Source organism: Chiloscyllium plagiosum, chromosome 8, assembly GCF_004010195.1.
Source record: "Chiloscyllium plagiosum isolate BGI_BamShark_2017 chromosome 8, ASM401019v2, whole genome shotgun sequence".
Classification (NCBI taxonomy): Eukaryota; Metazoa; Chordata; class Chondrichthyes; order Orectolobiformes; family Hemiscylliidae; genus Chiloscyllium; species Chiloscyllium plagiosum.
The window spans coordinates 92,840,350-92,858,495 of NC_057717.1; the positions used below are offsets into that span (position 1 = coordinate 92,840,350).

The 18,146-nt window shown below is 45.7% G+C and overlaps 1 protein-coding gene across 5 annotated transcripts in view; it reads left to right on the plus strand.

Moving 5' to 3' along the window:
• LOC122552178 (adhesion G protein-coupled receptor E1-like) overlaps positions 1–18,146 on the plus strand; it is an 87,322-nt gene that overhangs the window by 41,479 nt on the left and 27,697 nt on the right. For all 5 annotated transcript variants that reach the window (XM_043694744.1, XM_043694746.1, XM_043694745.1 and 2 more), the window contains 3 exons: positions 2,893–3,033; positions 9,029–9,096; positions 16,358–16,480. In XM_043694744.1, the coding sequence (XP_043550679.1) occupies positions 2,893–3,033; positions 9,029–9,096; positions 16,358–16,480 (332 nt within the window). The remainder of the gene's footprint in view (positions 1–2,892; positions 3,034–9,028; positions 9,097–16,357; positions 16,481–18,146) is intronic.

The window sequence follows — 18,146 nt, forward strand, 5'->3', positions numbered from 1 at the left end:
ACTCCCTCAATCTGTACAGACCTGTCAGTTTGGATATTATACAACAGTCCCTCAATCTGTACTGAGCTGTCAGTTTGGATATTATACAACACTCCCTCAATCTCTACTGAGCTGTCAGTTTGGATATTATACAACACTCCCTCTATCTGTACTGTGGTTTCAGTTTGGATATTATACAACACTCCCTCAATCTGTACTGAGCTGTCAGTTTGGATATTATACAACACTCCCTCTATCTGTTCTGTGTTGTCAGACTAGATACTGAGCTCAGGACCTTGGAGAAGAAGCTATGCCTCAAGAGGCTGACACAGCGGTGATTGAGCTTCCCACTGTGACATGGATGACGTGTTTGTGGTAAAATACATGTCCCACATTTCCTTTTGACAAATAGCCTTAACATGCAAAATTCTTACAAACTATTTGCAAAGCTCTTTAAGCAACATCTACAATGGGTACAATGTGAGGGCTGCTTTAAGTTACTCGATTTTTGGTCTTGGCATCACGTTTCCCTCAAAGAGAAGGAAGGACCTGTCCTGAATCTGTTACTTTGAAGACATAAGGCATAGCAAAGTCTTTACACTCAATGAACATATTTTGGAGTGTTGTTAATGTCAGAAACTGTAAATAATTTGCATGCTGCAAGTTTCCACCTGAACAGTTTGATTATTTTTCGGGTTGTTGATTGCAGGATGACTATTGTTGAGAATGTGCTTCAGAGTGAGGTTTTTTTTCTGTCCTTCTGAATGGGCGAAGGGACCCTCAGTTTAATATATCTCTCCTGCGAGTGTGCAACAGTCGCCCTTCAATACCAGCCTTGAGTTTGGATAATATTGAGTGAACGAATTCTTATCCAGTTGTGATGGGACCTCTTCCCTCCTGCTGTGCGTCTGAACAGAAAATAGAATGAGCGTTGAATCCTGCTGACTTAATGCCAGATTTCTGGCCTGGTAGCCCCTCTTTGCTGGAGTGAAATCAACACTGATGCTTCTTTGAATGTTTTTAAACTGGCTTTCAAACATTACACAGTGTTAGAAAGCACTTGTGGAGAGAAATCAGAGTTAACGGTTAGGGTCAAAACTCTGGTGAACCTCAGGGTCCTGAAGGTCACCAGACCCGAAACATTAACTCTGATTTCTCTCTACTGATGTTGCCAGACCTGCTGAGCTTTTCCAGCAATTTCTATTCTTGTTTCTGATTTCCAGCGTCCATAGTTATTTTGGTTATAAAGTCTTTTTTCTTCCTTATGCATTCACGGGATGAGGGTGTCACTGGCTAGGCCAGCAATCATTGTCCATCCCTAATTGCCCAGAGGGTAGTTAAGAGTCAGCCATGTTGCTATCGGCCTGGAGTCACATGGAGGCCAGTTGGCAGTTTCCTTCCCGAAGAGAGGTCTGTATTATTAGGACATTTCTCCGATTTTAAATTTGAATCACTTTGGATATCGCCCGAAGAGACGTGTTGCTGGACCTGATCAAAACTTGGTTGGCACCACATCTAGAAACATCCACTCCATCCACCACCAATGCTCAGTAGCAGCAGTGTGGACCATCTACAAAATGCTCTGCAGAGATTCACTAAAGATCCTCAGAAAGCACCTTCCACTCCCATGACCACTTCCATCTAGAAGGACAAGGGCAGTAGATACATGGGAACACCACCCCCTGCACGTTCCCCTCTGAGCCACTCATCATCCTGTCTCGGAAACATATCTGCCATTCCTTCAGTGTCGCTGGGTCAAAATTCTTGACTCCCTCTCCAGTAGAGGTGTGAGTGTAACCACACTCTCTGGACTACAGCGGTTCAAGAAAGCAGCTCACCACCATGTTCTCAGGGTAAGAGGAGATGGATATAAAATGCTGGCACAGCCAGTGATGCCCACAGCAGATGAATAAATAAAAAATAAAACCTTTTTCATTGCTGCGTTCATCAGGACAATTGTAAGTTCGGCAGATTTCATATAACAAGAGAAAAGCCATGATTGTTTGTTTGACACTGATTGGCTGTGATGCAAAAAAAAGAAGTTAGCTCCTGGAATTTCAGAAAGTTGTGCAAAGCTTAAAAGCATGCTCTTTCTATCAAATGTAAATGAAATGTATCACAAGTTTAGAGAGAGGGTGGCACCATGGCTCAGTGGTTAGCGCTGCTACCTCACAGCGTCAGGGATCCGGGTTCGATTCCACCCTCAGGTGACTGTTTATATGGAGTTTGCATATACTCTCTGTGTCTGTGTGGGCTTCCTCTGGGTGCTCTGGTTTCTTCCCACAGTACTAAAATGCACAGGTTAGCTGGAATGGAATGCTATATTGCCCATAGTGTACAGGTTAGGTGAATTGGCCATTGTAAATTGCCCATAATGTGCAGGCTAAGTGAGTTAGCTATGAACAATGCAAGGGAACAGAGATGGTGTGGGTCTGGGTGGGATGCTCTTCAGAGGTTCAATTTGGATTCAATGGGTCAAATGGCCTGCTTATACACTGTAGGGGTTCAATATATCATCTGGACCCATACATGATACAAACAAACAAGAAAGCCTAATTCACAAAGTTTTAACAAAATACAGTTTCAACTTCCAAGCTTCAGATATTCACCACCTTTTGTAATATTTTGTTCAATCTGATTTTTCGCTATTTCATCGTCTCTTCTGCCAGTATCATTCAGTTTCGCCATGACATCAAATTAGAAAAAAACAACAGAAAACAACCTGAACATTATATAAAAACATTTATCACTTTAGGTGCTATTTAGAATTTGCTTTCACCATGTGGACATCCAGGGTTATTAAAGATGCAAAAGGACTTGGATGAAATAGAATTGTGTGCACCCTGTACTGCAGGTAATGGTGGTCACTTGCTCACAGTGTACAGTGTGATCAAATTCCATTCTCTGTTACAGATGTTAATGAATGTAACTTCAGCCCATGTGGTTCTCATGCCAGCTGTAGGAACACAGTGGGAAGTTATATCTGTACATGTGACCCTGGCTTTATATCATCATCTGGAGGCAACAGAATGCATGACACCGATATATGTATCAGTAGGTGCTTTACATTTTATTCCATGATTTCCATCTGTCCTTTTCTGTTTAGCTACAAGGTTCATACCCCAGTACAGAACAGTAAGTCCTTGTTTAAAGTGGCCCGTTTCACTTTAACGTCAGTTTGTTAATGTGGTCTGTCATTTCGTTAAACATTGCAAGATTTGTTTAATTGTTGCTTCCTGTGTGAACATGTTGATGGCTTTCCCCATTCTCTAATATCTGGATCCACCCTCTCCCTGCACTTTGACTTGAGTTTTTGGCTTCTCTCTGCTCCCCATCCTCTGAGGTATAGACTCTATCACTCACTGCCCTCTGAGATATGGACTCCCCCCCACCACCCACCCTCCATGCTTTGACTCTACCATACCCCACTCTCCAACTTACGGATTCTACCACTCTCTGCCTTCCGTGATATGCACTCTCCCCACTTCCCAGTGATACAGACTCGACCATTCCCTGCCGTCCAAGATATGGACACACACCCCCACCCCCAAACTTCAAGCTATGGCTTCTACCACTCATTCCCTCCATGATATAGACTCTACCACTGGCCCCCCACCTCAAGATATGGACAATCCCACTCCCTGCCTTCCAAGTAATGGACACTACCACTACCTGCCCTCTAAGGTATGGACTTACCCACTCCCTTCCACCTGAGAGAGATGAAATTTGACACTCCCTACCTCCAAGTAATGGTTTCCACCACTCTCTACCTTCCAGGTTATTGACTCTCCCAACATCCCTCTGTCCCGAGATATGGACCCTCTCCACTTCCCATTCTCTGAAATATGGACTCTACCACTCCCCTCCCTCTGAGATGTGGACATCCCCCCCGCCCCTCACTCTCTGAGACATGGACTCACCCTACCCTCTAGTTGCTGACTGTCTGCTCTCCCTGATGCATTCACTCACTGATTGCCTCTCATTGGCCTTGCATTCCCCATTCAACATCCAGAGTTTATCCAAAACTGGATCTCCCATGTCGCAGGAGAGCACGTCCTGTCAGTTCAGAAAATTCGGGCACTTTTACAATCCAGGTTTACTTATGTCTGACTTTCAAATCTTCTCTGGTCTCACTGCTCTCCTCTGAAGCCCTCTCTAGTTGAACCAATATTTTACTCAAAGTCTTTTGCTTAAAGTCATGATCGACATGACTTTAAGCAAACATTATGTGATGACTTACTGCACTGTACTGTCCAGTGGTTAACATATTAAAATGCCTGCCATGGCACTGTCCTGACTAATATTTACCCCGATATCGAGAGCACAGAGAGGACAGACTATCTGGTCCTGATCACTTGTGGGATCCTGCTGTGCACCAGTTGGATGCGTGCCATTTCGAAAGAGCTCTACTTGCTGCAAATGCTGCTCAGGATAGGTGCTATGTGAATGCAGGTCTGACTTCTGGGAAATTTGGGCGATGCGCTCATTCCCTCAACCAGTGTTGACTGGATCAGCCTTGACCTCACTGAATGGTGGGGCAGACTCGATGGGCTGAATGGCCTACTGCTGCTCCTATGTCTTATGGTCTGACAATAACACAGTACAAGCTCCGAGGCTCCACACTGGGCACCTATTTAACAACCCCCAAAGAGCCAAATTTGGACAAATCATGATGTCTTCCTTACTGTGCTTTATCCGGTGACAGCAACAACCTGCATTTATTTAGAGCCCTTGAAGGTGCTGAACACTCGATCACTCTTAGGCAGGCCTTGCTGGCCAGGTCAGGCAGAGTGAATCCTCAGGGAGCATCCCCTGTGCAAGACGCCACTAACAACACCTTGCCACCTTGAATTTCAGCACGATGTCTCAGAGTTGCTGTGGTCCTCAGACCCGATCGAAAATTCCAGGGAACTGTCAGAGCAAAGCAGAAACGGGTTGCTCAACTCAAACTGCCGTCTCAATTTTAATTCCCAGTGCAGCCGTGTCCCAGAAGGAGTTGGGGGTTCAGGTGTACAAATGTTTGAAGTTTGTTTCACATATCGTTAGGGTTGTTGAGAAAGCTTGCCTTCACTGCTCAGAGAAAAGGAGTCATGTTGAGGTTGTACAGGATGTTAGTGGGAGGACTGAGTCCAGTTCTGGTCCCCCTGTTACAGGAAGGATATTATTAAGCTGAACCGGGGACAGAAAAGATTTACCAGTGTTTTGCTGAGAGTGGAAGGATTGAGTTATAAAGAGAGGCTGGATAGGCCGGGACATCTTTCACTGGACTGTGGGAGGCTGAGGGGTGACTTTGTAGAGTTTTATAAAATCATGAGAGGTTTTGATAAGGTGGATGTCAGGCGTCTTTCCCCTCGGGTGGGGGATTTCAAGACTGCAGGGCATATTTTTAAGGTGAGAGGAGAAAGATTTAAGAAAAGACAAGGGGCTTTTTTTGTTTTACACAGAGAGTGGTTCATCTGTGGAATGGAATCCAGAGGACGTGGTGGATGCGGGTACAGTTCCAACATTTAAAATACATTTGGATAAGTACATGAATAGGAAAGGATTGGAGGGAAATGCAGGCAAGTGGGACTGGTTTAGTTTGGGAACATAGTCGGCATGGATTGGTTGGGCCGAAGGGTCTGTTTCCGTGCGGAATGACTCTATGATTCTATAACTCTATGAGTTAAATCCTGTCCCCTCCCCACCTTTAGGACAGATCCAATGTAAGCATTAATTTAAAATCGAAAATTAGCAATGAGGGGTTTTCTCTTTCGGAGGAATGTGTGTCTTTAGAATTCCCTTCCTTGAAAGACAGTGAAATCAGAGTGTTTGAGTCTCTTTAAGATTTGGAGATGCCAGTGTTAGACTGGAGTTAAAAATCACACAACACCAGGTTATAGTCCAACAGGTTTATTTGGAAGCACTCGCTTTCAGAGAGCTGCTTCTTCATCGGGTGGTTGTGAAACATGACCATACGATACAGAATTTACAGCGAAAGGGTTACAATGTCATTGGAGTAGTAATGATATATTAAATAAATGTAGTTAAAAATCACTATAAGCTGGTGTTGTGTGATTTTTAATTGAATCTTCTTAAGGCAAGATAGATGCTTAAGAATCCATTGAGGAGTGGCAGGGGAGAGAAAGAGTGTCGAGTTAGACAGGAATGTGGAGTGATCAGCCATGATCTCCTTAAATGGTTGAGTGACATGAGGGGACGAGTATTTGATAGATTGGCTCCTGGGGTGACAGGGCTGCCATAGAGAAAGAAACTGGGTTGGTTACCACTATATTCACCGGAGTTTAGAAGAATGAGGGGGAATCTCACAGAAAGTTTGATGTAAAATTCTAACAGGGCCAGACAGAATAGAGATTATTAAGGAGTCCAGACATTGGGTCACAGTCTAAGCACATGGAATAAACCATTCAAGACTGGAATAGAGCCATACAGCATGGAAACAGACCCTTCGGTTCACGCTCTCCCAGACCTGGAAAGGACCTCTGCTGTTTTACATCCTCATCGTCCCTGTCTCAGCTCAGGGCCACACTCTCCCAGACCTGGAAAGGACCTCTGTTGTTTCACATCCTCAGATTTTAATCCTCCAATCAGTCCATGCCGACTAAAATCCCAAACTAAACCATTCCCACCTGCCTCCGCTTGGCCCATATCCCTCCAAACACTGGCTATTCATGTCCTTATCCAAACGTCTTTGAAAACGTTGTAACTGTACACGCACCCATCACTTCCTCTGGAAGTTCATTCCACACACGAACCACTCTCTGGGTAAAGGTTGGCCCTCGTGTCTTTTTCAAAATCTTTCTCCTCTCACCTTAAAAGTATGCCCCCGAGTCCTGAAACCTTGAGATGAGGAGAAATGTCACCACTGACAGAGCGGGAAACCCGTGGGATTCTATGCCACAGGAAGCAATGGAGGTCCTAAAATTGAGTGTTTTCAAGAAGGAGTTATATGTAATTCTTAAAGCTAAAGGGGACAAAGTGGTATGGAGAGAAAGTGGGAACAGGGACTGAGTTGGATGATCTGCCACGAATGGTGGAGCAGGCTCAATGGGCCGAATGGCCTCCTCCTGCCTCTATTTTCGATGTTTATTAGACCCCTGTACCCTCTTGCCTTGAACACAGACAATCCTTTGTGTCAGGTCTTGGTGACAATACAAAACAGCAGAGGCTATATGTAGAAGGTGACCATAACGTTGCTCAGAGGCCCAATAATTGTCCATACTGTGCACCACGCGGCTCACATATTGTGGCTGTTTGAAAAGTACTGGCTGAATATCATCGGAATACTCCATGAAGCACTGTTTCTACGGAATGCACAGCAGCAACAGCTGGGCGGCACGGTGGCACAGTGGTTAGCACTGCTGTCTCACAGCGCCAGAGACCCGGGTTCAATTCCCGCCTCAGGCGACTGACTGTGTGGAGTTTGCACTTTCACCCCGTGTCTGCGTGGGTTTCCTCCGGGTGCTCCGGTTTCCTCCCACAGTCCAAAGATGTGCAGGGCCAGGTGAATTGGCCATGCTAAATTGCCCGTAGTGTTAGGTAAGGGGTAAATGTAGGGGAATGGGTGGGTTTCGCTTCGGCGGGTCGGTGTGGACTTGTTGGGACGAAAGGCCTGTTTCCACACTGTAATGTAATCTAATCTAATCTAATCTAGTATTCATTTATGGAACACTTTTAATGTTACAAAGCAAAACATGCCACTTTAAAAACATTAAGGAGAAAGTGAGGACTGCAGATGCTGGAGATCAGAGCTGAAAATGTGTTGCTGGAAAAGCGCAGCAGGTCAGGCAGCATCCAAGGAGCAGGAGAATCGACGTTTCGGGCATGAGCCCTTCTTCAGGAATCTGAAGAATTCCTGAAGAAGGGCTCATGCCCGAAACGTCGATTCCCCTGCTCCTTGGATGGTGCCTGACCTGCTGCGCTTTTCCAGCAACACATTTTCAACTTTAAAAACATTAGCCAACTTGATGAAGAGGATGGTTCTCAGCAGAGTTTGAAAGGAGAAACGCAAGGCGGGACAGGTGGGATGTTGTAAGGAAGGAATTCCTGACTTTAGGACCCAGGCAGTTGAAAGCAAAGTCACTAAACCACCACTGATGCTTGTACCATCTACAAGATGCACTTCAGAAATTCACCAAAGATCCTCAGACAGCACCTTCCAAACCCACGATCACTTCCATCGAGAAGGACAAGGGCAGCAGATACATGGGAACACCATCCCCTGCAAGTTCCCTTCCAAGCCACTCGCCATCCTTATTTGAAAATATATCACTGTTCCTTCAGTGTCACTGGGTCAAAATCCTGGAATTCCCTCCCTAAGGGCACTGTGGGTCTAACTCCACAAAATGGACTGCAGCGGTTCAAGAAGGCAGCTCACTACCACCTTCTCAAGGGGCAATTCGGGCAGCCAATGGTGAGATAATAAATTCTTAAAAATATTGGATAGATTTAAAATTTGGGATATTCAAGAATTCATATCTGCAGGAGTGTATGTATCTATCGGGCTGTAAAACAAGAGGACATTACAGAGAACAACTTGCATTCCAATAAAACCTTTAAGACAGCACAATATCCCAAGGTGCCCTGACATAGAGACAAAATTTGACATTGAATGGCGGCAGTCGACTTCAGGCCAGGTCAGGCAAGGTAGATCTGAAGGGGAGTGTGTCCCTGTCGATACTCGTACCTCTTCAATATCTCAACAAGATCGGGTTTTGAGAAGAATTGTAGCTCAGGTTGAGGTTCTGGATGTAGGCGTGCTCACTGAGCTGGGAGGTTTGGAAGGATGAAGCTTCATTCAGAGGCTCACTGATGATGTTACCTAGCATGATGACGAAACGTCTGAAACCGAACCTTCCAGCTCAGCGAGCAAACCTACATCCAGAATCTCAATAAGAGTTTGTCCCTTTAGAATGAATCCAGCACATTCTGCTGCATCTTCCGACCTGCTTATGGAACTGTAGGGGAATGTATTGATATTTTTCGGATACAGGAAACGAGTCAAATGATTACATTCGACTGAAGTTCACCCTTCTGTTTGTCTCCCAAGAATTTGACTGTCCTTCCGATGAAGTTGCCAAATGTTCACCCACAACCATGGAGACAGAGTGGATGCAGGTAAGACGCCACTGACACCATGGCATTTTCTGAACATTCTGAGGATGTGGGCCTAATTGATGTCTGAGGGAAAAGTGCAGGAGGTTGAATTGAATTAGCTTTATTGTCATATGTACCCACACGAATGCAGTGAAAAGTTTACAAGCTGCCATCTTAGGTACAGCTTCTTGAGTACAAATTAGATTAGATTTCCTACTGTGTGGAAACAGGCCCTTCAGCCCCAACAAGCCCATACCAACCCACTGAACAGTAACCCACCCAGACCCATTTCCCTCTGACTAACACAATGGGCAATCTGGCTTGACCAATTCACCTGATCTGCACACTTTTAGATTGTGGGAGGAAACCCACACAGACTCAGCGAGAATGTGCAAACTCCACACAGTCGCCCGAGGGTGGAATTGAAATTGGGTCCCTGGCGCTGTGAGACAGCAGTGCCAACCACAGAGCCACTGTGCCACCCCAATTCTGAGGGAAAAACAAGAAAAATAAAGAAATAACAAGTCTGGCATTATAGACCTTCAAAGTACAAAATCACAGTAATAAATTAGAAAAATTAATGAAATAGAAAGCTCAGAATAACAGTCCTTCTGCAATAATGTACAAAAAGATAAATAAACACATTTAGATGAATAAACACATAAACACATTAGAATTATTGTCGCATACTCGACTGAGTGCAGTTGAAATGTGTACAAATCGTTGCCTATAGCATCATCTTCAATGCAAAGGTTCCCTAGGCACAGATTCTTCAATCACAGTTCCAATAAAATGGAGAAAAAAAATTCAGAATGATGATCTTCCAATCTAGTCCATGGTAGCCTCCAGACTACAACAGGCCTAGATCCAAACCACACTGGGCCTAGCCTCCAGACTGCACCAGACCTAGCCTCCAGATCTTAATGGGCCTAGCTTCCACTTCTCACTGGGCCTAGATCCAAACCACACTGGGCCTAGCCTCCAGACTGCACCAGACCTAGCCTCCAGTCCTCACTGGGCTGAGTCTCCAGTCCTCACTGGGCCTAGATCCAAACTACATTGGGCCTAGCCTCCAGTCCTCACGAGGACTAGCCACCAGACCACACCGGGCCTAGCCTCTAGACCTCACTGGGCCTAGCCTCCAGAACATACCATTGCTTGAAACCAGGCCACATTGGGCCTAGCCTCCAGACCGCACTGGGCCTTGACTCCAGGCTACTCCGAGCCTTGCCTCCCAACTGCACCAGCCTTCATCTCAGGGTTCACGATGTTGGGAGATCGCCCTAGAATCACCTCGAGACCGGACGTCCACACTGAGACCATACCAGGCCAAGGGGCTGCCATCTACAGCTGAAAGACCACCACACTGGGGGAGGGGGATTGTTGGGAGATTGCCAGGCCAAGCTGAAAGACTGCCACGCCAGTCTGAGAGGACGCCTTGTTGGGTCTGTGCTGAGGCCAGGAATTCCGACATCGGGAATTCCGAGGTCGGGAGTTCCGAGGCCTGGAGGTCTGAGGCCTGGAGTTCCGAGGCCAGGGGTTCCGAGGTCGTGTGGCTTTTCTTTTAAAACAAAAAGAAATTTAAGGCAAAGATTGGGGCTCGTTAATGGAGCTGAAAATGTGTTGTTGGAAAAGCACAGCAGGTCAGGCAGCATCCAAGGAGCAGGAGAATCGACGTTTCGGGCATGAGCCCTTCTTCAGGAATGAGGAAAGTGTGCAAAGCAGGCTAAGATAAAAGGTAGGGAGGAGGGACTTGGGGGAGGGGCGTTGGAAATGCGATAGGTGGAGGGGTGCTCCCACGAGGAGGTTGAACACTTTACCAACACCTTCCACCCCGACGTGTTGCTATGGTCTGATGATGGAGGAGTCCAAGGACCTGCATGTCCTTGGTGGAGTGGGAGGGGGAGTTAAAGTGTTGGGCTACGGGTGGTTGGGTTGGTTGGTCCGGGTGTCCCAGAGGTGCTCTCTGAAACATTGGTGGTGGGTGTGGCGACGAGGGAGTCGCGGAGGGAGTGGTCTTTTTGGAATGCTGATAGGGGAGGGGAGGGAAATATATCCCTGGTGGTGGGGTCCGTTTGGAGGTGGCGAAATGACGATGGATGACATGATGTATATGGAGGTTGATTAGGTGTTGGTGAGGACCAGTGGGGTTCATCCTGGTGATAATTGGAGGGGCGGGGCTCAAGGGCGGAGGTGCGGGAAGTGGAGGAGATGCGGTGGAGAGCATCGTCAACCACATCTGGGGGGAAATTGCGGTCTTAGTCGAAGGAGGGTGTCAGTGGAAGGGTATTGGTCGGTACGGCGGGAAAGGAAGAAGCGGAGGGCTTTGAGTCTTTCGTGATGGGGGATGGAGGTGTACAGGGACTGGATGTCCATGGTGAAAATAAGGCATTGGGGACCGAGGAAGCGAAAATCATGGAGGAGGTGGAGGGCGTGGGTGGTGTCCCGAACGTAGGTGGTGAGTTCTTGGACTAAGGGGGACAGGAGGGTGTCGAGGTATGCAGAGATGAGTTCAGTAGTCGAAGGAGGGTGTCAGTGGAAGGGTTAGTCGAAGGAGGGTAATGGAACCGATGTTGGCACAATGGGTTGAACAGCCTCTTTCTGTGCCTGAAGAATTCCCTGATTCTGTGACTGTGGATTGACAAACATGACCCACTTTGTCCTCAGAAACAGCTTCTCATTCCCAGTTTACAGAAATAGCTAGACAATATGTTGAATATTGTCTAGCTATCGCCATTGTTAACAGCTAACCCGAGAATGCAACTTTTAAAAGAAGGTTTTGTGATTTAAACATGAAAGAAGTGAAACTATCAATATATCCTAACAGATGAAAGGCTTAACAGACAATCAATTTTTCAATGTATAATTTCAGTTACATCACACTGTAAATTTTTGCTATAAATTCTGTGTTACGATCGAGCCCTCCACTATCACCTGATGAAGGAGCGTCGCTCCGAAAGCTAGTGTACTTCCAATTAAACCTGTTGGACTATAACCTGGTATTATGTGATTTTTAACTTTGTACACCCCAGAGAGTAGTGGAGACGAGAAGCATTTAAGGAGGAGGTAGGTCTCTTTGAAATCATAGACCTCTGAGAGAGGCTGTTCTGCACATCGACCATCCAACGAGCATCACACCCAGACCCAGGCCCCTACCAAGATGTGCTATGGGAAGAAACACACACACACACGCGAGGAGCATGCAAACTCCGCACAGACAGTTGCCCAAGGGTGGAATCGAACCGCAGCCTCTGGCGCTGTGAGGTAGCAGTCCTAATCACTGAGCCACCATGGGTTGGATGAGTTGAGGGCTGTGAGGATCTGGCTTAAAAGAGCAACTGAGGCTTGGGGCAGACCTTAAAGATTAACAGTGCAGATTTGAGGGGCTGAATGGCCTACATTTGTTTCATTATGTTCAGTGATTATTAGCATCCAGGCTTCGTGTGGTTCCTGAGGAAATCACAGACAAAGAAATCGGAATAATTTACTGTTTCATGGGACATGGATGTTACATTGCTGTGGGTCTGGAGTCACGTGTAGTCTGGACCAGGTGACGATGGCAGAGTTCCTTCCGAAAGGTCACTAATGAACCAGATGGGCTTTTTCCACAACCATCACTTATGTGGTCATTTGTTCGATGCTTAAATCCCGATTATTTTATTCAATTCAATTTCCCACCATCTGCCATGACAGGATTCAAACCCAGTTTCACAGAATGTTACCTCAGTCACTCAATGACCAGTCCAGTGATAATGCCATGAGACCGCCACCTCCCAAGTGCATTTGTGTAGTGCCTTCACATAGTGCAACACCACATGGTGCTTCACATCATTGTTATCAAACGCTGAGATACATAAGGAGACAGGAAATAGGGTGGGTGTTAAGGACTGTCTTCAAGAAGCAGAGAGAGGTAGAGCAGTTTCTGAAGGGAATTCCAGACCTTTGGAGCCCAGGCAGATGAAGGGTCATGCCACCAGTGTGAATAACATTGAAATGCACAAGGGAAAAGGATGAGAGAGTAGCAGAGTTACCACTGCAATCTTTGTTATCATCTACTGCAGTCTGGTTGGGTGATCGGAGAGCAAATATAGCTAGGGAACAGATGATGGTTATACTTTAATGAAGGGTTAATTTTGTGTGTGTTTGTGTGTGTGTGTGGGTATGTATGTATGTGTGTGTGTGTGTGGGTATGTATGTGTGTGTGTAGGTATATGTTTGTGTGTGTGTGTGTATACACATATGTGTTTGTCTGTGTGTGTCTGTATGTGTGTGTGTGTGTCTGTGTGTATGTGTGTGTATAGCATACATTTAGGAATCAGCTAATGGCTAAACCCATTTAGCCTGCACATCCACAGACATTATGGCCAATCCACCTAACCTGTACATTTTTGGACTGTGGGAGGAAACTCACACAGACACAGGGAGAACATGCAGATGTCACACAGACAGTCATGGCAGCGTTAGAGTTGTAAAAATCAAAAGAGCTGTGGATGCTGTAAATCAGAAACAAAAACAGAAATTGCTGGAAAAGCTCAGCAGGTCTGGCAACATCGTTGGAGAGAAATCAGAGGTAACATTCTGACGAAGAGTCACTGGACCTGAAACGTTAACTCTGATTTCTCCCCACAGATGCTGCCAGACCTGCTGAGCTTTTCCAGCAATTTCTATTTAGTGGTGTGTAAGGAGAAATAAAATTCTGGACTGTGTCGAACTGACCTTTAAATTCCAGTTTTCAACATTCAAGAGCTCATCTTATTTAAATTTTGTTAGCCTAATGGGAAAGGGTAGCAAGTCAGAGGTGGTATTTCTAGGAAGTGAAAGCCACGCGGCAGGTTTATATAGTCATCTCTTTCAGTTGTTCATTAAAGTCCAACTGATTAATGGGCAGATGGTATCGTGCCATACTCCCCAGTCTACACCCACAGTCCAATCCACTCGCAGTCTCTGGGCAATAAATATTGCTTTTCCAGTGCTACCCTGGTATCATTTCTCACTGGAAGGTGAGAGAGATATTAATGGGAGGAAGAGAGGGTGTCAGTGGAAGGGTACTGGTCGGTACGGCGGGAAAGGAAGAAGCGGAGGGCTTTGAGTCCTTCGTGATGGGGGATGGAGGTGTACAGGGACTGGATGTCCATGGTGAAAATAAGGCGTTGGGGACCGGGGAAACGAAAATCATGGAGCAGGTGGAGGGCATGGGTGGTGTCCCGAACGTAGGTGGGGAGTTCTTGGACTAAGGGGGACAGGACCGTGTCAAGGTATGCGTGTCAGTGGAAGGATACTGGTCGGTACGGGCATAAGCCCTTCCTGAAGAAGGGCTTATGCCCGAAACGTCGATTCTCCTGTTCCCTGGATGCTGCCTGACCTGCTGCGCTTTTCCAGCAACACATTTTCAGCTCAGAGAGAGATATTAATGTCAACAAAGCATGACCAGAAACACAGGGACAGGATGTCGAATTAACATGTGGACTTCGTTTTGGATATATGACAAACCTGCTTCCTGTTATACCCAGACACAAGCCTATTTACTCATGATGTGGGGATGCCAGTGTTAGACAAAGTCAGAAGTCACATGTTCTAGTCCAACAGGTATATTTGAAATCACAAGCTTTCGGAGCACTGCTCCTTCATCAGGTGATTCCTATTTATCAATTAATTAATTTGACCAAAGACCAGTCAAACAGAATCTTACACAAGTTATTTTCTCACTTTTCTTCCACCTACTTATTCAACTGGAGAGGGTTCAGAAGAGATTGACCAGGATGTTGTCAAAAATGGAGGGTTTGAGTTAAGAGTCATAGAGTCATTCAGATGTACAGCACAGACACAGACCCTTCGGTCCATCTCGTCCGTGCTGACTAGATATCCTGAATTAATCTAGTTCCATTTGCTAACACCTGGCCCATATCCTTCTAAACCCTTCCTATTCCTATACCCATCCAGATGCCTTTTAAATGCTGTAATTGTACCAGCCTCCACCACTTCCTCTGGGAGCTCATTCCATACACACACCATCCTCTGTGTGAAAATTCTCCCCCTTTGGTCCCTTTAAAATCTTTCTCCTCACACCCTAAACCATTGACCTCTAGTTATGGACTCTCCTACTGCAAGGAAAAGACTTTGTCTATTCACCCTACTATGCCCCTCATGATTTTACAAACTTCTATAAGGTCACCCCTCTACCTCCGATGCTTCAGGGAAAACAGCCCCAGCCTGTTCAGCCTGTCCCGACAGCTCAAACCCTCCAACTCTGGCAACATCCTTGTAAATCTTTTCTGAACCCTTTCAAGTTTCACAACGTCTTTCCGATAGGAAGGAAACCAGAATTGCTCACAATATTCCAACAGTTGCCTAACCAATGTCCTGTACAGCTGCAACATGACTTCCCAACTCCTGTACTCAATACTCTGACCAATAAAGGAAAGCATACCAAACACCTTCTTCACTATCCTATCTACCTGCGACTCCACTTTCAAGGAGCTATGGACCTGCACTCCAAGGTCTCTTTGTTCAGCAACACTCCCCAGGACCTCACCATTAAGTGTATAAATCCTGCTAAGATTTGCTTTCTCAAAATGCAGCACCTCGCATTTACCAGAATTAAACTCCATCTGCCACTTCTCAGGCTGAATAGACTGGGACGTTTTTTCACATGGAATGTAGGATCGTGAGGGGTGACCTTACGGAAGTTTATAAAATCATGAGGGGTGTAGATAAGGTAAATGGCAGGTGTCTTTTCCCAAGGGTGGGGGCTTTCAAGGCTTAGGGGCATGTTTTTATGGTCAGTGAAGAAAGATTTTAAAGGCCATGAGGGGTGATTTTTTGATAGAGAGTGTGTGGAATGAATTACTGGAGGAAGTGGTGGATGTGGGGACAGTTACAACATTTAACAACCATTTGGAGAAGTTCATGAATATGAAAGGTTTGGAGGGATATGGGCTGGGAGCAGTCAGGTGGGACTAGTTTAGTTTGGGATTATGGTCAGCATGGATTGGTTGGACCAAAGGGTCTGTTTCCATGTTGTATGATTCTATGAATGTACTCAGTGAGAAATGTAATCCCTGTGATACGCAGCAGCACAGCAAATCCACTCACTCAATAAACCAGCTTCAAGCAAAGATTCAGGATGGAGGCGGACCCATGGGAAGAATATTGAACTGCGGGTTACAGCAATGACTGGAACAGATTTGGTAGTGCGCGTGCAATTTATACCCTGGAATTCTCCAGTACAATAACATGAACTTACTTGACTGTCTCTCTCTCTCTCTCTCTCTCTTTTTCCCAGGGTAACAGTTCAGCTCCTGAGCATGATGATCCAGCCTGCTCACTCATCAGCTTCTTCCGTGACTATAATGTATGTGAAAAGCTGCATAGTCAAGAGGACTTTGATTTTGAGGAGAACCTGAAGGTGAGCATTGGGAAAGGGAAGTTAAACAAATGTAGGATGTAATATCGGAAATTGTATCTCCGCGGAACTCTGATTTAGGGTCTCACTTTTGATTTACCAAAACTTTTAAAAGGACATGAAGAGGGTGTCTTTATTAGTCAGTGCATTGAGTTGGGAGGTCATGTTGCCACTGTACAGGACATTGGTTAGGCCACTTTTGGGATACTGCATTCAATTCTGGTCTCCTTCCTACAGGGGGAATGGTGTGAAACTTGAAAGGGTTCAGAAAAGATTTACAAGGATGTTTCCAGAGTTGGAGGATTTGAGCTACAGGGAGAGGCTGAACAGGCTGGGGCTGTTTTCCCCTGGAGCATCAGAGGCTGAGGGGTGACCTTATAGAGGTCTATAAAATCATGAGGGGCACGGATTGGGTGAATAGACAAGGTCTTTTCCCCAGGGTAGAAGAGTCCAGAACTAGAGGGCACAGGCTTAACGTGAGAGGGGGAAAGATATAAAAGGGACCTAAGGGGCAACTTTTTCTCACAGAGGGTGGTACGTGTATGGAATGAGCTGCCAGAGGAAGTGGTGGAGGCTGGTACAATTACAGCATTTAAAAGGCATGTGGATGGGTATATGAATAGGAAGGGTTTGGAGGGATATGGGCCGGGTACTGGTAAATGGGACTAGATTAAATTGGGATATCTAGTCAGCATGGCCAAATTGGACTGAAAAGTCTCTTTCATACTGTACAACTCTGTGACTCTATGATTCAATTGTCCATTCATATATGTTTCTTTATCTTTAATGCTGATGTGCTTATCTATGTGTTTCGATGCATCTACACTTTGTCCTCTCACATGCAAATTCCGTCTTTTAAGCAAGTGATTTCTCCCGAATTCACGATTGGATTTATTAGTGACCATCTCTGATTATAATCTTACCCACAAATCAACACATGTTCCCTCGGCAGGTACTATCAAATCCTTTCATAATTATTAATTCTGTCTCCATCCCTCTTGAATTAAAATCCACTTTCTCCCTGTGTGTTAGTACTTCTCAGAATGAGGTCAGTCCATCAAATCATTTCTTTCATTTGTTCATGGGATGTGGGCATCTCTGCCTGGACTGTTATTTATTGCTCATCCCTAGTTGCCCCCTTGAGAAGATAGTGGTGAGCTGCCTTCTTGAGCCCCTGCAGTCCATCTGCTGTGGGTTGACCCACAATACACTTAGGAAGGGAATTCCAGGATTTTGACCCAACGACAGTGAAGGAATGGTGATATATTTCCAAGTCAGGATAGTGGAGTGGCTTGGAAAGGAACTTGCAGTGGGTGGTGTTCCCCATGTATCTGCTGCCCTTGTCCTTCTAGATGGAAATGGTCTTAGGTTTGGAAGGTGCTGTGTAGGGAGCCTCGGTGAATTTCTGCCGTGTATCTTGTAGATAGTACACACTGCTGCTACTGAGCGTCAGTGGTGGAGGGAGTGGATGCTTGTGGATGTGGTGCCATGTAGTGTCAGGGGGTGAGTTACTTGCTGCAGTGTCCCTAGTCTCTGACCTGCTCTTGTAGCTGCAGTATTGATATGACCAATCCAGTTCAATTTCTGGTCAATAATAACCCCCAGGATGTTGATAGTGGGAGATTCAATGATGATAACACCATTAAATGTCAAAGGGAGACAATGACAT